This window comes from Chaetodon trifascialis, chromosome 16 (assembly GCF_039877785.1).
Source record: "Chaetodon trifascialis isolate fChaTrf1 chromosome 16, fChaTrf1.hap1, whole genome shotgun sequence".
Taxonomy (NCBI): domain Eukaryota; kingdom Metazoa; phylum Chordata; class Actinopteri; order Chaetodontiformes; family Chaetodontidae; genus Chaetodon; species Chaetodon trifascialis.
Window position 1 is genome coordinate 16,832,889 of NC_092071.1, and position 22,273 is coordinate 16,855,161.

The window sequence follows — 22,273 nt, forward strand, 5'->3', positions numbered from 1 at the left end:
GTGTACACGCCATCAGGAATCTGTAATCTAGCATCGTAACGAGGTAAAAGTTTGAATGAATTGCCACATTAATTGCAAGAGCTTAGATTATTGCCCAATTGTCACTATTTTTCCACAGGAAATGCTGAAATCGGATTTTTTTTCTCCCTAAAACAAACCAGATGATCAAGGAACAGAGGTCAAACAAACAAGACTTTATTTCTCTCTCCCTCTGTTATCAGCTCAAGCAGAGCTGACTGCAACAATTAGTCAATTTATCAATTAGCCAATCAATGAAAAAATGATCAGCATTTTGACGACAGCGAAAACGCAAAAATTGGACTGTTCCAACTTTTCAAATGTGAAGGTTTTCTGTGTTTCTTTGTCTTGTATGATAGTAAAATGACTATATTTAGGTTTTTGGCAGTTGGTCAAACAAAACAAGTAATGTGGCGGGAAACTGCAAATGGCACTTTCTACTATTCTATGACATTTTACTGACAAAGTTTGTCACTAATCGGCTGATTCATTTATAAAGGAAATAATCGGTGGTCGATGCCCTGATGTGGATAACTCCCGAGAAACTCCACCACAGGCGACTTTAAAACATGACTGCAAAAGACTGCAAAAGCACCCATTTCTGACTAAAATGAAAAATGCCTTGGATAATATCCAAGGGGAAAAAAAGGACTGGAGCACACTGATTTATTTGGAGCCAGTCAAAAAAAAAACAAACAAAAAAAAAGTCAAGAGCTTTTTTTACTCTACCATTCATCACTCTGTTTCCACAATTAGAGGCTGCAAATCAATCAGTGAGCTCCAGTCCCTTTTTTCCCCTTTGAAGTTTGCGGTCCTCGAACTGAGAAGCACTTGATTCAGCAGCATAGTGCTGAAAGATGCGCGGAGAACCCCGTTTCTTCAAACTTTGATTATGTTCAGGAGAAGGTTAGTAGACTCACTGAACAGCAATCACCTGCATTCGTCTTCGGCACTACGACTATCCAATCAAACAGCTGAAGAGGGGATGTAAAGGCAGGATCAGAAAGTTAGCTAGACTGCAAACTGTGAAAATTACAGTGACAACATTTTCTCTAGATCATGATGACAGAGATTTGAACCATACAAAAAAACCTGAATGTGAGGTTTAGTAACATAACGTTGAGAATAAATGTTGCAGACTGCTGAAAATACCAAAAACTACATTGTAATCAGCAAAGATACTTTGTGAAGTCATCTGGTTCATGTGCTTTTCTGTGAAATATCAGCCTGGCCTTATTTTTTCACTGACACTGTTTATCTAAAGGCACCAGAAACGTTACTGAATCTAGCAAATAATTGCATTGTGAATCCAAATGGCAAACTAATTACTCTCTCCCCTTCTGAAAAATGTACAGTACAACGTAGCTGAGGGCCACCGCAGGATGCCACTTTACTGCACAGGCAGGAAATATTCCACCCTTCATTATCAACATAAACAAGAGCAAAGACAGGCTATAGAGGACAGGATAAAGGAGAAGTATTACTGGCAACAGGCAGATAAGAAAGTTATAAAAGCAGCGACAATGAGAGGGAAAGAGACAGAGGAGCTAGTCTTCTGTTCAAGCCATTACCTTGCTTCTTGAGACACTACAGTGAGGAGTGTGCGTATTGTTCAGCGGATCGATCCATCAATATACTGTATCCAACAAAGCGGAGAAACTGCACTCTAATTCCAAATTTTGGTGCAAACATGCTTTACAAAATACACTAATACATCTACAGGAAAGCATAGTTTGCCACTTTACAGGCGCTGTGCTCTTCACAGGATTCACCGCATGCAATAAAGCAATGTTAATAAGTACAAATTGAGCATGAGTAAAAACTATTTAGGGAGGTTTTAAGACGTTTAAGAGATTGTCATGCAACAGGAGGACGGTGTTTTCTGTTTAATTTAGCTTGCCATAAGAAGTTCAGCTCCAATACTTTCATCCCTTCTAAATATGCGTCATAATGGGGAGGCTGTGGCTCAGGAGGTGGAGCGGGATGTCGGCTCGATCCTACCTCCACCTGTCCACGTGTCCAAGGGTCCTTGAGCAAGACACTGATTGTTGAGTCAGGAAGGGCATCCGGGGAAAAAATGTGATGTGGCATCAAATACGATTTCTACACTGGGTGGGCTGGGGCAGGTTTACCAGTGAGAGGGCAACAGATGATCGACTGCAGCGACCTCGAACGGGGAGCAGCCAAAAGCAGAAAGATGCATTATATGAGCTGACTAGAGATAAGAAATCTTGAAGTCTCATATCTGGATTTCCATTCACGTGCACTTCTAGTAACAAGTCAAACATCTACTCAACTTCGCTGAGCCCATCTTTGTTTCGACCTCGACAAAATAAAACCAAGCAGATACGTTGGGCTGCTCAGAACCTCGTCTCTTGTCCCTCTTCCTGCAGAAACAAATCATTTCACAGATTTCTACACACACCAACGTATATTATTGATATCCTAACATGCTCCAGTCTCTCCTGTGGTGTCTTTAATAACACCTGTGCATCCCTGCTCCTTTAGCTCATGTCCAGTTCCGTTACAGACCCATCTGGAACACGAACCATCTGGAAAGCTCAAAATGTTATTTCACTTTGCGAATAAATGAAGGAATGAATGTGTCATAGAGTATAATGCTTCAAAGATCGCAGAGCTGTTTTAATGCGTCCATGTCTACGTTCAGGTGCTTTATTGCTTTTTCTTGCTAATGTGTTAGCCTGTGGCTAACACGTCTCTTCGCAAAAGTGAGATGAGTCAAGCTTGTAAGGTGCTGCTGAAACCACTCCAGGGCAGACACATAATTTCTGTCAGTGGGTGCCATATTGTAATCAAAAAATATTAGGTCTAACAAAGAATTTTGGAAGTAAGGGGAGAGTAATGAAGGCCGCACTCACTGACAGCACATTTGCAGCTGTAATTTAAAAGGTAGAGATATTCTATTAGAATCTCAACAAGCCCCTAATTTTATGAAGCACAACCCCACTGAGCTGAATGATGTAATTTGAATATGCTGTCAGTTTAAATGTGGCCTTCTGGGACAAGACTGTGGTCACTGACATTTAATTGGAGGACAGAAAAAGTTGTGGCAGCAACAGAGAGACAAAAGAGAGGAGGGGGATTTCTGTGACGGCCTCACGTTTTTCACAGAGATAAATAAAAGATGATAAACACGGATTAGAGAGGCCATTTTGTCTGCGGCCTCCTCTCTTTCTAGTCCCGGTGTCTTTGAGAAATATGTCTAAATTTAGCACCAGATTTATCAAGCCGAGGCAATCCAGGGAAAGGGGGACTTGGGAATAGAGAGAGCAAAAGAAAGAGACAAGGTTGAAAGGTATCTAAAAGACAGGTGCAGCAGACAAAAAGATTGAGGGTGGTGGGGGTGGGGAGCGGGGAGGTGTGTGTGTGTGGGGGGGGGCATTGTCTGTGAGATCCTGTCCATCACTTGCCACTTTTAGAATGAAAATACATCTCCGCTAATATCCGCCACACACACACACACACGCAGACGTGCACACGCTGGCAAGACACATGAGGAGAAAGAGATGTGAATTTCAATTAAGCAGGTAAGGAAATTAAACTAGTGTTACAGTTATAAAGTCAACCAAGCAGATAAAGACTCCAATACTGCGAAGACGGTGGAGAGATGAGACAGATGGACAGAAAGACAAACGCGTTCATTCGCTCGCTCGCACGCCCACACACACGCACGCACATCGACAAACACAAATACGCTATGCCCAACAGAAAGCCAGACAGAGGCGAGGATGAAGGTCACGAGAGGTCGGGTGTGAAACTCCTCTGCTCTTAATTTTCTACATTTCCACTTCCTGTCTACTAACTGTCCACTCTGCGGAGTGAAATGAGCCTCATTAAGTCGCACCACATATAATTACCAATACTGTTAATGAATTCTTTGGCACTTTTAATGCATTCATAGATGCTGGTGTTTGCTGTAAACACCAGTGGAGGTCCTGTCGACGTTATGCAAATTAGTCACTTCAGACAACGTGACTCGCCATTTTGCCAATCTCTGTGTTCTTAGGAACAAACTTATAGATTAGCCCACTAATTTTGAAAAGGGTTCAGAATCCAGCTGCAGTTTTGCCTCTTTATTGACTAAATTATCTTCTGGACACCATGTTGGTCTAATTTGAGAACGGCGGCCAACGCGTTTCGGTTTACTGACTATTTGCTGCCATTCAAATTCTAACTATGGGTCAACTTTTAGTAGCAGAAAACTGCATCGAATATAAAAGCTTTTTACTGCTCTGGCCATTCTCCCTTGCCTGCTCTTCATTGCCGGCTTCCATTTGCAATGAATGGAATCTTGTCATTCACCGCCCTGTTTTACTGGTGGGAGTAAATTCAGCCTCTCTTCCCTCCCCTCCCCTCCTCTCCTCCCCTTCTCTCCCTTCCTCTCCTCTGGTTTCAAATGGTCTCTCTGGAATTGCCCTTGTTTAGTAGCAAGAATCACATGGGATGCAAATTGTCAAAAAAGCAAAGCAGCACACAGGAGCACTGTGCACACCTGACTGCCAGGTCTGAGACAAGGACTTTGTGTGGCGTGCACGCAGCAAAAGGCTCTGCCACATTGCGTCAGCATAAATTACTCAATGTCACAATAACAGTAATAGCTTAATGTTTCAAAAGTTAAAGGCATGTTTGGCTGGCGATGACTGCACGTGTGCATACTGGCACGCATGTTCATACAGGCTCAATAAGTCATTCCATGGATGAAGTCCAAATGAATACTAAACACCTTGACAACTGAGATTCATCTGTGGGTGGTGTTTGTTCATTTACCAATATACACCTTCTCAATACTACATGGGAGATTAACTTGTTCCATATGAAGGATTTATCTGAGCAGAGAGTCATCATGCACCTGTATTCCCTAACGACGTATGTAAGGGCTTCCCCTCTTAGTCAATTAGTCAACTAAGTGGTTGTTATGGCCTCATTCCACTGAGGTATTTTTTTATTTACTTATTTTCTAAATATATGCTTCTGTGTTGTGTAAGTACTTCACTAAAAAATCTCTCTGCGGTCAAAAGACACCGCGGATATTCATTTCACAGATGATTTAATTATGTGTAATCAATCAAGCAATTAATGTAAGAGACTACTATCAATTCATTTGAGTCTCATCTTATTTCACACAGTGCATATATGGATTAATATGTTATAAATGGCTGCATTCTTTTGATAATAGTTAATGAGGAAAGAAGGTAAAAATAATTTGGAGCAATATAAATGCAAAGTGAACAGAAGGTCAAAGTTGGACTAATTAAAAGTGCTATAAAATTGTGTCATGCTATAAAATTGCTGCATGTAGCTATCAATTAGAAATCACAAAATGGTCTTAGGCGGTAGCAGCAAGGAAATGAATCTGTCAACACTTTTCATTATTGTATGATAACACGGGAGAAAATTAAGTCACAAAATAACTGTTACAAGCTGGACTTGACCTGCTTTTGCATTACCTCTGTTTGATTATTTCACATTCATGGTGACTCCGCTGCAGCGTCACAGAGAAAGGAGGCTTTTTATTTCCTTTGTGGGGTTGTTTTTGCATTTTCCCGACAGAGTGTCACAAGGGGTCTTCTTTTAATGAATCAAGGTGAAAGCACAGGCAGTGGTGTAAATTCATGGCGCCGCCACATGTGCCATGTGCAGGAACACATTTTTGGTAATTTTGTGACCAAAGATGCTGGCGCAGCGGTGGCACACCTGCGGTGCAGTCGCAGAAAGAGGTTGGATTACAAGGAATAAATTACCAGTAGATGCGGTAGGGGCCAGTGTCAATCACAGTCAATTAAATTAGGTCCTCTCATTCCCTTTAAAAGCAATGAGCTCCCCGCCATGTGGCACAGACAGTTTCACCATAAATGAAAGTCCAAACTGGCTGCCCTAAAAACCTTCACAACAGAGGAAAACTGTTGATTGCTACGAGGTGCAGAGCTGTAAGCAGCGAGACACTGAACATGTGCTGCCAAGATGTATCATATACAATTTAAAGTTGAATAAATTTGACTGAAAATCTCACGATTGGCAAACGTGCCAATCACATGTGCGAACAGCCGAACTTGACGGTGACGTTAACTGAATCTTTTCTGATAATGGATAATGTGCAATAACTACTTCAGTTACATGTTGCCTTCGATTAAACAGAGAGCACTGAAGTCCTGTCTGAAGCAGTGGTAAACATCTTCCTTTGTTAAACAATAGCGGCTAGCATTTACGATCAGTGGAGTGGGTGGTGTCCTCACGCTGAAAGAAAATGAGTTGCATGACAAGGTCAGACTCAAAAGGACTCAGCTTCATCAACAACTGATGTAAGTGTGGAAATTATGGATTGTTATGTTATTATTTGCTATTCTCTAGACATAATTAGCACTGTCGCACATTTAGCACAAACACTATCTAGTCACGGGTTTACTTCTATTGTTAGGAAAAATATATAAAGACATGTTGTCCGTCTATAATAACCACTGTTATAACACTAATTAAACATCAATTACATGCCTGTTGTGCACTTACTCCTGTGGATTTTGCCACTGCAGCATAAAGTAGCTCTACGCTGCTTAATTTTTAACATAAAAAAATAAATAAAACAGCCACAAAAATGACTGCTTTTGTCAAGGTCCATTTTGTTATTTGCAGCCAAAGCACTCAAATATAACAAGTTGTATTTGTGACTTCTAAGCTTGGAGCCATGGGAGCATGCTGTATAGGGTGCACTTGGAAACAACATCACTCTGGAGACAGTTTCATTAAGCATGAAAAGCATTCATTTTGACTATTGCTTCTGGCTGTAAAAAGATCAGTATTTGAAAATTGTTCATCCATATACAATAACACCTAGAATTTAGTTACAGGTCAAAATGGTTCAGATAATAATACACAAAATGATTGTTTTTCGTAATGTGTCTCATTTTGCATTTGATGTGTGATCATCATGCTCTCAGTCTGTGCAGCCGGGGATTTGGTGCATCATTCTTGTGCAAACTCACCGTTTCATGACTCACATGCATACATGCGAACACCTTATTTATTCATGTCATAGATATCACTCATTTAGCAGTGATATGTGTATTTTCCCACTGCTGCCAGATTGTGTTTACATCTGAATTCACTTCTGTGTTGAATTGAATGCAAAATCTAATCTCTAGGGCGCGCACATAAACAGACAAATACAAATTACGGAGAGCCTACATGCACACACAACACAAATTTATCCAGATGATAAAATATGATGTGGCTGACATTGCCTCCAATGAAAAATTATTGGCATGAGCCAACATGTCAGCAGTATAATCATGAATGATGTGCAGAAGAGAAAGGTCACAGCTGAGGACCGAGGCATTATGTGGAGGAACAGCTAAGCTCTTTAGCGCCCTGACTTACATGTAATTCAGTATTGAAGACTTGGCCGGTGTCTTCCACATTCATACATTTCTTCACATTTCATACATTTATTATTGTTTAATCACACAATGTGACACATTGCGACAGATGCAGCCTGTCATCACGTAAAATAAATGAAGGGATTTCGGCTCAGAAGAGGTGATAAAGAGTCACCATTTTTATTACATCTCCATTTAGGTGGTGAAATTGTGCATTATTATGGAAGTGAATGACAGACCACCCTGCATGTGACTGCAGAGAAAAGGCAGGTGAGGGTGCCCACCATATATGTGGAGCAGCATGCCTGTAAGTCTGTACTCCTGCAGGTCTTTCTTGCTATGCTTTGTTAGAGCTCAACCCTCAGATTCTATCTAGTCCTTCCTATTACCAACAATACCATGCAGGTTTTCTGCCAGTGGGGCCATTTGGGAGCTATTAAGCAGTGCCTGGGCAAAGTACGTGCATAACAGTTGCCTTTCAGTAGCTCTAACATCAGGCGGAAATCACAGAAATACAGTACGAGGATAGGTTTGGATTGAATGGTGGACCTGTGATTCTTATCACAAGCAATTTGGCCGCCAGCATTAACTACTACGACATCAGACCGTCGCATCAATTACGCTGTTTTATGCTAATACTCTTGAAACCTGTCGACCTTTTTATCTTTTATCAAGACATCTGCTGAAGTGAAAAAAATACCCCATAATTTAGGCAAATTTTAATTAAACAACAAAGACGCAATGCTGTAAATGCTTTCAGCTAATTACATAATATTTATACATCAGAGTGACAACAGATACACCACAGTCACCTTCTAGTTAAGATATTTTGGGGCGCAACACAAAGGAAACGCATCACGCAGCTGCTGAGAGTGACAAGTAAAATAATAGCGTAAGTTCTGAAATATGTAATTACGGCAGAGAATATGTTTCCGTTTGCTGCTTGTTATTTTTGTCTATCCAGTCATGTTTGGTTATTATTAGAGTGTTGCGCTATTTGCTATGTGTGAGCAGTGACTAAAGCAAACATTAGACTGGTTTTGGTAATGGCAAACCATGACCTTGGGTCTTTAAATGTGAAACCACCACAATGAGTACAACAAAGCAGTCATATGAGCCAAGCATTATTGCTAAATACTTTAATGAATTAAGGGATGAAATGTTGAAACTACTGTATTATGGACACAGGGACATGTTGCAAACACGCAGCTGAACCGGGAAAAGGCAACAAAAGCTCTTGGCCATCACTGTTAATCACACCGCCAACAATGGCACAACCTGACAGGCTGGTCCTGCTAAAGGAATATCATTCTTAATCTAGGGGGCTAGTGCCCCCGAAAAAAAAAGAAAAGAAAGAAAAAAAAACAGAGCAGCACATAAAAACTACAGAGCATGAACTGTCACACAACGTCAAAGTGAGAAAGAGCAATCTGGCCTGCGAGATTCCAATATCTTACTCTACAATGACACCTGGATCCAATCATGGCAGAACACTTCAGTAAGCCGGCCAGGCAATCCTCCAATCAGGCAGACACGCCCAACACAAAATGATCAGGCTTTAGCTTTACTTTCACAATCACAAATACACTATAGACACTGTATGTTTAAAACCACACTCGAGGAGTAAAAGAAACCAACTAAACAAGAGGCAGGTGGACAATAAATGCAAATAAAAACATATTTAACCAAATGAGCAGCTTAACAGAAAAAGACATTGCCAACACAGTGGCCAGATTTTCTATCACCTGCCCACTGTTTGATTCATTTCGTGTATCTTTTCTTTTGGATAATTAAGGTCAATTTCATACAATATTACACTTACAGCACACATGTTGATATGCTGATTTATCTGTTTTGTAGTATGTGAACACTTTCCAGTACAAGATATAGTGTAGATATAATGTATGTAATCTGCACGGAAATGACCATAACTATGTTAGAATACATAAACGTGTTTTCTTCACAAACACATGCACAAATTGTGCTTTGAAACACATCTTGTATGATTCTTCTACAGCCTCTTTTGCATTATACAGCTGTGTGTGTCTGTTGGTAATAATTGCACACATCTTGACACACCTGAGCCTCTCTGACTACCGATGACATATTTCACTGTCTGTTGTACAAATCCCGGACGCGTGTTTGTAAGCAGAAACACAGGGCGAAGGTGGTGAGAAGTAATGAGAATTCGAAAGTGGACAGCAAGGTGATGCCTCTGACAACACAATGGACCTCATCACCCTGATTAAGCTGGACGTCCCTTTTTTTAATTGTTTCCAGTATTTCATCCAAAACGCAATCTCGAAAAGGTCACCGTTAAAAAATTGGAAATGCATTCCTCATTGGCCTCTCTAGCTGCCAAAGCCGCTCCCTGAAGTGATGACTTTCAAAGTTAAGTGGCCCTCCGCTTCATTCACAATCTTAGTTTTTCACATTGGATGGGTGGAGACTGAAGAAGATTGAAAAAAGATGTTCAGATCATGAAAAAGGCCGAACACGACTGGCTAATCCACCTGTCACATAATCGCAGCGCACTAATACAGAGCAGTGCTACAGCTGCGGAGGGCCCAAGGTCAGTGTCACTGTTGGTTTGTGCTGACCGAAGCCACTTAGACCGTCAGTGGCATTGGTCTGATTAGGGACCACTAGAAAACCAAACACGAATATTTTATTAGCTATCAATCTTTCTTTTTCTTTTTTTTTACACCTTACAGCAACTACAGTAACACACAAATATTTAAATATTGGCTGTATTTTCCTGCTAATGCATTCAAGGAAAAACATGCTATTTCAACTGACTGAAAACACCATTTCTTGGGTCCTATAAATACACAAAGCCACTGCTGTAACATACCGCATTTTTTTTGAAAGGATACGAGTTGGTTTTATCTTTGATTCTTTCAAAATAAGACTGATAATGCACAGCCCCGTGATGCATTTGCTCTGCTCTACCTAGAACATATTAAACATGTGTTTTTGTTCCTGTGTGCTCGTGTTTTGTGTGTCTTCATGAGCACATGTGTGTGCACAGAGGCTTTGATAAGAGGTCTTGAGAGGTATAGTGGAGGACCATGCCCTCCTCTCCTCTCCTCTCTATCCTGGCTAGCAGGCTGTCCTCATTACTGTCAGTCAGCATCAGGTTTAGCAGTGCCAGGCTCCTGCACAGCCCTCTGTCCTCCCTGCCCTGCCAGCACTAGCCTGCCTGACTGCTGCCATTGGTAAGCATTGTAAGAACCCCTCAATCCCCTAGAAAACCTAATTACTCTCCACCCGCAACCAAGGAGACCGGAGCCGAGACAGAGGGAGGCAGAGGAAAGAAGAATCGCACGCATGTACTCTCCATTTCTAAGCAATTATTCAAACAAAGGAAATGTGTGTTCATGTTATATCTGCAGTGATTACACTAGCCTTTACATTTACACATCATTTATCTTTCCAGCATAAACACTGGAGGGACGCTTTAAAAAAAAATGGGACAGAGGAAACATTTAGAAAGTGTCAAACGCACAAAAAGAACATGCACGAATCAAACTGAGCATCGCTTTGACTACCCGTTAACTGGGTCACTCAGTTGGTGATTGTGTCTGACCACCAAACAAACAGTCATTCATATGTCTGTGCTCTGGCCCCATTTTCATCTGGAGCAGTTCCACAGAGGCCACTGAAAGCAAAGGAGCTGACGGGTCAGGGATTTAAACCCATCTCCAGCTTCGGCACAGTAGCCATTACCACAGGAGGGGAAAAAAACAACTCCTTGTGTCATCCTCCATCTAAAGGAGGGTTTATTTATGTTGGCTGCACATGTGTTTTTTTTCCGGGGGTGAGAGGAGAGTGACAGCGAAGAATTCCCATCAACTCGCTTGTCACTTTCCCGTCGTCTTCCGTCTGACTCTTGGTTTCAGTGAAACGTCAGTGCATTTAGTGTCAGTTGTAAAAACCCACTGCAAGAGCGCATTTAGTTCGAGAAATACAGCAAATATCTTTTCGCTTAGGCATCTCGGTCGCTCACTGGGATAAGACCTGTGCCATGTGCCTTGAAATGCGACGTCAGATTCGGATAATAGCCCGCACAACATAACATTCCTTCTCTGTCTTCCACTCTGTGCGCTATCTGCACAGTGGAGCTGCCTTGAAATAAGAAATGTCTAATAAGAAATAATCTCCTTTCACATAATAAATATTTGGGAGGGCTCATTGTCATAAACTGTAAAGCTGAACAAAGATATTGATACGGCATTCTGTTCAACATTAAAGACTTTTGTCCTTGAATATTCTTTCAGACTCATGCAGCTGTGCAGATCTGAGTTGGAACGGGGAAGCTGGTGCTTTTAATAAACTCACAGGGACATTCAAAGGGGCTGGCAGCTACAGAGGTTTCATTTTCCCAGCAGTGAGCTGTGTCATTTAAAATAAGGATCATTTTGAGAAGGGGAATATCATAATGCTAAATCTAGATCAAATAACTGAGCAAGGTGTAAGACTGGATTTACAAGGCCTTGTAATCCTAAAAGACTGAAAAAGAAGCACAGAAAAGAGCACAGAGAGGGAAAGACAGAGTGAGGGAGTGAGAGATAAAGTGAAAGAGAACAATGAAAGAAGTTTGTTTTGAATTCATGTATAAAACTACACATCTGTGCCTCTTTCATACAGTATGTGTACATGCGGTCGTGTGCGTGAGTGTGTGTTTATGTCACGCGGCACAAAGGCACAGGGGATGAGGATGTGTATTTACTTCGTGCAGCATTATTATTAGACTTCATTAAAACTTAAGACCTGAAATCTCCAGAACCACAATACACCTGAGAGCCTTTTCTGCAGGTAAGAATATAAAGCGCACACAGTCCCTGAGGGGGGGGGGGCACAGACAAATGGAGGAGGTGAGGGTACCGGTCAATTTGCCATTCAGAGAGAGAGAGAGAGAGAGAGAGAGAGAGAGAGAGAGAGAGAGAAAGAGAGAGAGAGAGAGAGGGAGGGAGGGAGGCAAAGTGAGGAGGACAAAGTGACAGCAAAGACAGAGAGTGAGACAAAGAGAGAGGCAAAGAGAGAGACAGGGCTGCAGCTGCCAGGGATAGGACGACACTAACAGCAGGCCACGAACAGGAAAGCCACAGTCACAGCTGTCACAGGTTGGAGTCAAATTTGGTTGCTTTGATGGTATTTTTGACTGATAGCCCAGAATTACCTCAACCAGTGTACTGGCACACTTCACCTGCCTCCTCACTGACATTAACGCAAGTAGTTTAAAGCGGCACGTTTCCGGAAAGAAAACTGTCATCGCAAGCAAAATAAACAGAATATCTAGAAGTGTTGTCACAGCTGCTTCTTTGCAGCACACATCTATTTTGTGCACAGATAGAGTCTTCTTGCTGCATCCCAAAGACTGCCAGAGACATTGTGACAACCTGTTCGGGACGGCTTAGATAGCAAATCCCTTTATGGAGGTGCAAGGAAAGGGTTACGCCCATTGCTCTGTAAATGGTCGCTGCTACTTCCTTTCATTTCCATAACAAGCCATCAGAACTCATCTCCCAGTGAAGTGGCCACAGTCCCACTGGCAATTAAAATCATGCTGGGACATGCCATGCTTGTGTGCGACTCCACTGTGGGAAACAAAAGCAGCGGCAGCAGCGGTAATGACGCCAACAGTTGAGTGGTAAATCTCGAGCAATGTCGGCGGAAACCGTCGCTTTGATTTCTCCAGGAGACTGAGAGCAGGCCTCGTTCACATCTTTCAGCGTGAACCTTACTGGAAAATATCAAACACGGAGACGGCAGGAAACAGCATCATCTCATCTCTGTCTTCTTTAGCACTTTCTACGCACAGCCACAATACTGAAGGCATGCAGGTTTTCTTCTAAAAAGAATCATCAGTATCCTGACGAGCTTGATATTTAGATGAAAAAAAAAATAAGGATTGGGACTTTAAAATCACTCTTGGATAATTTGGGTGTGAAAACGGGGATACTTCACATTTCTGACTACTTAGCTTCAGCTGAACTTCAGACTCGGATCTCGTGCCATATTTCTTACAGTGCGGTTGTGTTAAGAGGGGTGCTCTTTATGGACAGTATGGAGACCAGTAAGTCTTTCCAAACACATGTAAAATGTGTGCATTGTATTAAGAATTTTTATTGAAAATATATCAGCCTCTGCTGGGGGCGGTCGGTATACCACTTTTGTCACATTACAAAAGCGTCACTTTCTGCCACAACACGGCATTATCACGATAAATGATTTAGCATATAAAAAATAATGTGCTTTAATAGTCCAGCTGGTTTTGTTGTTACAGGAAAGCACACTCTGCTGTGCGCTGCATTGCTGTATGTCTGTTGCTGCTGGATGGAAATGTTCTTGATAGACATGCCCCATGGTACACTGACTTCTGTACTTTGGGTTTTCTGCCAAATAAATGCTGTTTAGATGCCTAATCCTACCATTTGTCTCACTCTAACAATGAACTACATTACATTTACTAATTAACTTGCATTTTGGGGCCGGTTACTCCTCCCAAATCACATGTAGGCCTATACCTCGTTTTTATTCCTGGTTCGCTAAATCATCAGTAATAGTTCGTTTTTTTAATACATTTTTTTTTCTTAAGATGTGTTTCCTTACATTACCAATGCACTGAAAAGTATCCAATTTATTTTTGTAATACTGCGATATAATACAGTCACTGTAAAAATGTAAAAAATACCATAATATAAATTTTAGGCCATATTGCCCAGCCTCTCCCAAACTATGCTTCCAAAACAACTGTCTATGTCAGATATAATATTATGCTTTTTAAGCTTCAGTGGAAATTAGCAGTCATGCTACATCACACAGCAATGGCCACATACTTAATGAAGGAGGCAAATATTCAAAGCGGCATCAGGTATTTTAACGATAAGAGAGGCACGTTGCAATCTCGGAGAAGAAAACCTGAGTTCTTAACGCTTAGGTGCGTATGACATCCACTAACCACTTTCCTGGGGGCAACCCTGGTAATGTCGTGACACTATGGTAAAAAATAATAAATGGTGATGAATGTATTTTGATCATCAAATCAAGTCAAGCAGAACATCATTTGTCCCCAGAGGGGCAATCGGTTGTGCAGCAGTAAAAAACACACAATATCGAAAAACACACAAGGCAATTAAACAAAACATGTAACAAGAGGTAAGAGCACAACTAAAATTAAAGGCAAGCAATATTTACCAAGCGTGGATGTGTGGTCAACCTGATATTACCTTTTACTGCTGGAGCTGAGCAGTGGAATGGCTGAGTGTTTGTGCCTGTTGGTTTTGGCTAGTGGGTATTTAAGCAGGAACCTGAAGGCAAGGTCTGAAACTAGGTGCAGGGAGTGGGCGCCATCAGACAGGATGGAGTCTGCTTTCATTAACAACTGTGTGTTATGTAAAATCAGACTTTTCTTTTCAGATCTGTACTCGTGAATATTTTTCAGAAAGAAATATGTATCTTTTATGTTATTTTCCTGTAAAAAGCATTATAATATACCTATTGCAAGGACTGCATTAAATAAAGCAAGTTTTGCTATTGACAGAATGGATTAAGAACGGCTTCTTGTGAAACTAAATGTTGAGATGCTGAAACATTTATGTTGAAATCCTGGTTTTCTAAAGCTACTTTTAGCTGCCTATCTTATAAAGCCACAGCTAACCCCAGCCAGGCTGAATAGGCTAGGAGCAGACAAGGCATAAATGAATGTGCATAAAGCACTTTGCATCACATCATCATTGTTTAATCCTTTCATTCTCATCTGTCAATCATCTGCAGATGAAACCTAATCCGTGAATATTTGTGGGCTAGTCTGCATTGATACCTTTGACATAAGTTGTAAGCACAGCTTCTATTTTTAATGCGTAATGTCCACTTTTAAGTCTTCAGATAAGCTTTTGTGGTGTGACATTATTCATTAGTCATGTGTGTGCCACTTTGCATTTCTTTAGCACGTTTCCTTTGATTGACAGGTCCTGTGGTTATCTCTCATTTGTGCCCTTTACCAATATTCGAGGGCAGATGGTCACAAAAAAATACAAAATGCAAATGCGAGGGGCAAAGCAGAGGCAATCCACACCCTGTGACTGGTTTGTCATATAAAATTCTACAGAATTGTACATATAAATCCTCTTACCAAGTTGACTTTGTCATATACGTCAAATCAGACTGTCTACGTCAATACAGCCCTGTGATTATTTCTTGGCAAACTCCTTTCCGTCAGCCTCTCTACACTGGAACTGTCCATGTTTTGGGGCAGTGTCAGTTATGCCTGCTGATACAAGTTGTTTTTCCTGTGATCCTGTCATCCTGGTGCAAACACCTTCAGTTGTTTACAGTGAAATGTCCTCTGTGTTCACCTTCACTTCCTGTCTGTTTTCAGCATTAGTCTACGTGCTGTACATACTGTATAGTTTTACCATACTGCAGCATTCAGCAGTGGGAGGTCATTGGCAGGGTTACTTGTGAGGTCATTGTTAGCCGTGAGAAAATTAACGCTGATTGGTCTCGTCACGATTTGCTCCCCGAAGCCCGTGCCACCGAGGCACCTGCCAAGGCGAGCTTCTTTAAACAAGAACGAGGCCTATTCAACAGCTGCATAAGCAGCCAGGCAGCCTGACAGTGGAGGGGAAAGAGGGACAAAAGAAAGCAAATGCAAAACAGAGAGGACTTTCTAAATGGGAACCTCAGAATGGGACTTCTTTTAAAGGTCTTAAATCAATTGAACAGAAAGTACAAACCCATGCAATGTTAATCTATCTGGCTTAATCCCATTGCTTTAAGATCCTTTATAATCCACATTCAATACAACCATTTTTCTTCTCTAACAAGCTTGCCCTATAGCCATTTTATAAATCATTGGTACAAGGCTTTTGCAGTGCCACAAATTCTGTTATGGTGTCATTATTTCACCGAGTTATGAATCATGCAAGGTAGAATGACAAATATGTTTAGACCAGTGGAATAGCTCAAAAATATTGTATTTTCTTCTCTGAGTCATTGTGAAAAAATATATATAACACTGTTTTAAAAAAGATTAACAATAAACGCAACAGCAAGAGTCGTTTCTTGTTCACTTAAAAATTGAAAGCGTCATCAAACATCTGAGCTGTTTCATTGCACCTTCGACTTTTATGAGCAAGGCTCACACCAGCAGAAGTTAAAGTGATATACTTGCTATGTTCGAAGTGTGGAAAAACACTGGTAGTTTCTCAACCATATGCCGATATCCTCAAGTCACCATGTGCTCTGGCTTTGAACGCCCGCACCGCCAATTCTTCATTTGAAACCTGACCAACTCTTTAACAATGCCTCTCTCTGATCCAGTGGGAAGGAGAAAATCTATTATCGATTTCCACCTGGTTTAGGTGAAAAAAGCCCTGATAGCGATGCTGAATAGCGCTACACTGTACTGTGCTGTGCTGTGCTACAGCCTGCACATTGACGCTGGGGGATGGTGTGAGAGGGCATGTCAACAAAGCCCTTGACTACGCCACAGCACCATCTGCACACGCTGAAAATCTAATTGTCAATAGAACTGCTCGAGACCAGTAATCAAGAAAAGGAAAAGATAATACGCATTATGAGGAGCTCACACGACAGTTCCTGCGTGATTGGAGTTTGGCTTATTTTTTAAATCACCCATTCTTTCCATGCTAATTGTGACTATTTCTACATGCATGCACCACGATTAAAGATATTTCTAAAATCACTCGTGCCATTCAATCACATTCAACTGAGACTGCTGCAAAAAACAACTCAATAGACTGATAATTCAGCCAATAAATGGGGTTCATCACTGTCAATGACAAGTCACCAATCATTTCAGTCAGGCTAATATTGGGCTATTCACTTCAAAATAAAACTCTCGCCATTTTGCATTACTGTGCACCTTCAAAAGCAGGATCTTGATTCCACTTTGTAATTCTCAGATTTCCTCTTTTCCACAAAAGAATACAACTTTCAACCAATAGGTAACGCTCTCTGCAAATACATTAGAGCCGGTCTCCTTTCAGTCACGACCCCATCGAGCCAACAGACAAGTTACCAAAGTAAGATGGTTTCACCACTTATGCTCTGTGGCAATAAACAGACAATAAAGCGTGATTTCATATGATTGCAGACTAAAATTCCTCTGCTGCAATGGCACGTCATTAGAAGAATAAGACAGTGTTTATTTCAAAACGCTTTGCATTAAAAACAACCATGATGAGGGATGAAATGCAAATATAAAGGCGTGAAAGCACTGACGTAGATGTAAAACTGTGAGATAACGCAGAAAGCATCATAACCCCAATCATGCCGAAAATTTTCTTTAAGTCTACTATGTCCAGCTTTAATTGCTTCAGTGAAACAGCACAGGGAAGGCGAGAACAATAAAACCAGACTAGGTCTTTGCAGACAATAACAAACAGACAACCGCTGCCTCTTTGTATCTGCTGTGTGAGCACACAAAATTAGGTAAGCTAGTGACATGAGACATAATCATTTTCTTTGAGCAAGGTTAGTGACCAATTTATTCTTACCTTAGGCTGGGCGCGACGGGGAAAGGCAACCTTAGGATCAATCTGAGAATGAGAAAAGAATAGCAACACTGTTGTTAAAAGACAAGCTGTGATATTTTAAGGCAATGAACAGGTGCTGATAAATATTTCTGAAACTCCGAGCCCACAAAGGGAACCAGAGTACACCCATTCACACAGTCATTTTAAACCCTGTGTGGTAAGGAATAAATCCTAGTATCTTAATAGCAGTAAATGTCCAAAACTTAAGGTATTCATATTTGCTATTTTCAATTCACAATGCTGATAATTTATCGGGGCCATTAAGATTCACAAAAGCTGCATAATCAGCCTGTGGTGATACAGTTTGCTTTTGAATTGGAGAAGCATTTTCAGAAACTAAAGCTGCATTCAAGAGCTGTCAGAATTATTGCAATTACAAAGTAAGTGCACGTGAATGGCCCAACAAAAGTGATAATAAGAACAAAGAAAAGTGGATTTTTAGAACACAATGGGTCTGCTGGAATCAGACATTACTTTTGTCAAATTTGACGTCACTGTTTTCTCTCTGCCCCTCGCGGTGGTTAAGGCTAAGTTATTTTCACGAAGGAAAGGCCGAGTCATGCTTATGGTCAGCTAAATATGCTGCAATCTGTCGTGCAAGAATGTGCGCCAGCTTTGATAACTCAGATGCAAATAAAGAGTGATAGAAAATGTGATGTAGTATGTATATAGTTGTGATACAGAAGAATACTATTAAACGCACACTATGTAATTTCTGCCACTGGGGGTCTCTCAATCAAAACAATGACAAAAGACGGAATTTGAGGATGTCGTGAAGTAGCGTGGGAAACTTCCTGTCCTCCTCGTTCTCTGACGTGTCATCTGGTGTTTCCCACCCAGAAGTTTGAGTTGTTAACAAGGATACGACGCCACTGACAGGCGAACGAATGAAGCGCACCGTTACCTTCAATACAATTACAGATTTCTCTGTTTTTGGGTTTTGTGGTAATGTATGTACACAAATCAACAAAATGTTTAACAAATAACAAATATCTCGCCATTTTAAGACATTCTAATGGAGAAGTGTTCTATATTATATATTTAAATCAGTTCCTAATTCAGTGCATGTTACGCTAGATGTCACTAAATCCTACATACTGGACCTTTAAGTGACTGTCAGGATTATCAAGGTGGAGATCTTTAAGCTTAAAAACACCAAGAATTTACATCTTGAGCACCAACAAATGGCAGCACAATTTGTTATTATGAGGATTTGAAGACAGCTGGCCAACACCACTGACCTCATTACTTACTGTAGCAAAGTGTCTACAATTGATGGGGCTCAATGACACATTCTAGGCACAACGCTCGCTGCATCGGGCAACGTACGAAAGGAAACCACATATTAACTGCTGCTAATTACTGTGTGAATTAGTTTCCAAAGCAATATATTGCCGCTAACAAATTATCTGGTGCTGCCAATTGATATATATTAAAAAAGAACCACAAGCACTAAAAAAAAAAACAAAAAAAGTTAATGTGGAGGCCAGCCACACCATCATTCTGCTGGTCATGGTCGCAGCAGAGGCCCGCTTTTATTTTAGGCAGGAATCGCTGATTGAATATGACAGGGAGAAAATGAGAGTCTGAGGCCGGTGACGCCTCCAGATATTGCCAAATAACCAGGAGGATGCGTCAGATCAGCCTGTTTCTCCATCTTGTTCTTGTTATCTCATTAGCTTCATTTTCCTCGTTAATTTCACTGGTATGAAGCAATGTGGTGGGGGGTCTCATCAACCTTGCACTTAGAATGAGGAGGAACCATCTCAAACAGCAACGTTATCCTAATTTGTTCTTGCCTGGATACCGATGAATTTGAAAGAGAATTTCCCTAAAAAAAAAAATTAACAGTTATAATCAGCTTTTTGACATAATATCTCTCATTTGTGTTCAACGGGGATTTTTCTGTCGTGCCATATTTTGCTGTGCTGAAATATTTACAATTAAATATTCTGTGCATTCAAAAAGTTCCTCCTTCAGCACAGATGGACTTATTTAAGAAAAAGACATCTCTTCCCGCTGTGAAAAACAATGGAAAGAAAATGAATCAAGGAACACGAGGACAAAACGCACCATCTGCACAGATCAATTAAGCCGATGAGTACGACTACGTTTTAATGCGTTTGAAGGGAAACCATGATGTGCAATGTCATTGTCATCTTTTCTGTCAGTCTCACTTATTACTGTTATCTTTCTAAATCAGGTCAAAATGAGAAATGAATTCAATAACACCTGGGTATGGCAACCCTGCTTGTAATGAATTTCATTTAAAGATTTGTTTTAGCACTTAGCCCCAGGCATAACCAATTCAAACTCAATTATTTTGTGCACCCTATTTGAGCAAAGACAACACATTATGCTTTGAATACCAAAGTCCTATACTTGGTAATGTATCTTACTTTTTAAGCCTATACAAAACATATCAAACCTCATTTCATCATATTGCACAAACTAATTGTTTTCCTGTCCTGCTGAGAATTCCTATTCACTCGGAAGCTTCCAGTTTCAACATGCACAAGAGAGCACTTTAACACAGCAGCGACGGAGGTCATATTGCTTTCTGTCAGTTTAAAATATGATCAAAAAGAGACTATTATATGCTCAGAGTTGTGTTAAAAATGAGCCTATGATATTGCAGATTGGTTGAATCACACTCCGAGCAATGCAACCAAACTAGGCAATGAGGACTTGCCCACCAATCCTTCTGAGAAATGCTGTAGCAGCACCTTTTTAGGTCACAACTTATGATGAATGACTCCTTTGAGAGATTTGAAATGAGGAGATGTAGCAATTGTTTCCCTTCGGTTTACACATTCATGTGCATGTGATTTTGTATGTATGTGAGTGTGTTCATACTAGAGGCCAAGAGCTACAAAATATGCATCACCCTTTGACTGGATAACAGCACCATTGGACCAGAGATTATGCCGTCTCGGTTTCACCTGATACTTCCTTCCTGAAACATTTTTTGTTATGTAACACACATACCATCAGGTTTGGGATCAGTCAACCGGACCTGGGTATAGTGCACTTGTTACAGTAATTCCACACACACAGCGCTTGCGAACGTTATTTCATTTGAATCCTTAAAAATGTTAGCACTAATTTGAAAAAATATATACCTATTAGTGATTTACCTTGCATGTTTTGGTCCGTTTTGTTTGAGAGAAAGTACTTTTCTTAATGGGTTGGAGGGGGGGAAAACACTCTTCTGCCCTTACTGTGCTATTGCTTTCACTGTAATTTTCACATTTCTCCATCTATATCAGCTGAAAGCAACAAGTTTGGGCATACTCTGGTTGGTTGAAATGGACTCTGGGAACAAATCACACGCTGATGTAGAAGCTTGGGAACACCAAAAAGCACATTAAACACTACAAAATAATTCCTGCAACATATTGATCATCATGGATTGAAGACACAATAACTGCAGTGTGGAAAGCTAGACCTCTCATGCAGCTGGAGCTGTATAGTTATTATCTAGTAGCAGTAAAATACTTTATCAACCCCCCTCTAGGAAATTTCTTTATCATGGAAGCATCACAACCAGTGCATACAAACTAAACAACACATAAATATTTAGAAACCTGACTTGGAGCTGAATGAACAATTTGCTCTGAATATGAATGTGCTCCACCTTTGAACATTATGTTTTATTGGTTGCTAGATTAGCTGCTCAAACGAGGGAAGCCAGCACTATTAAGCAGGTAAACACCTGGAAATTCTCTTGTGTTTATTATTTTCATACTGTGGAACTATGAAGGTCATTGAGAGAGTACACTTCATTAAGGAGCATAGAAATAAACTTTCCTTGGATTGCCTTGACTGATGTGCCCATTGTTGTTGTCTTGTAATAATCGGATTGTTTTACGTGTTGAAAGAAGGAGCAATAGGACTTAAATACACCTGAATGGTAATGTAATTAATGGTATAATGTAAAGCTGCAAGGGTTAGTGGATTAATCTAACAGTAGGTTAATCAGCAAATGTAAAAAATGTTTGATGTTATATGAGCCAAACAATAAATCAATTGTAAGAAAAATGGCAGATTAATTGATGAAAATAATTGTGATGTAATAATAATAATTGTAAAAACTGCAATCAAAATGCATCATTAAAAAAACACCACCAATGAGTTTATCTATTTCTTTACATATAACCCACAACAAAATCATAATTTTAAACTTCAGTCACACCCAATTCACATATTTTATTTTCTGGGACTGGGTCAGACTGGGATATGATTGTGATTGGTATCTTTTACCTACAACTGGCTGTAGGATGGATGGCATCTTTTCTC

At 40.5% G+C, this 22,273-nt stretch overlaps 2 protein-coding genes across 11 annotated transcripts in view; both read right to left on the bottom strand.

Annotated features, from left to right (window-relative positions):
- The window catches only part of msi2b (musashi RNA-binding protein 2b), a 233,788-nt gene that overhangs the window by 203,971 nt on the left and 7,544 nt on the right, over positions 1–22,273 (bottom strand). For all 10 annotated transcript variants that reach the window (XM_070982590.1, XM_070982585.1, XM_070982589.1 and 7 more), the window contains exon 5: positions 17,936–17,977. In XM_070982590.1, the coding sequence (XP_070838691.1) occupies positions 17,936–17,977 (42 nt within the window). The remainder of the gene's footprint in view (positions 1–17,935; positions 17,978–22,273) is intronic.
- LOC139344427 (uncharacterized) overlaps positions 1–22,273 on the bottom strand; it is a 243,085-nt gene that overhangs the window by 198,454 nt on the left and 22,358 nt on the right. The window lies entirely within an intron of this gene.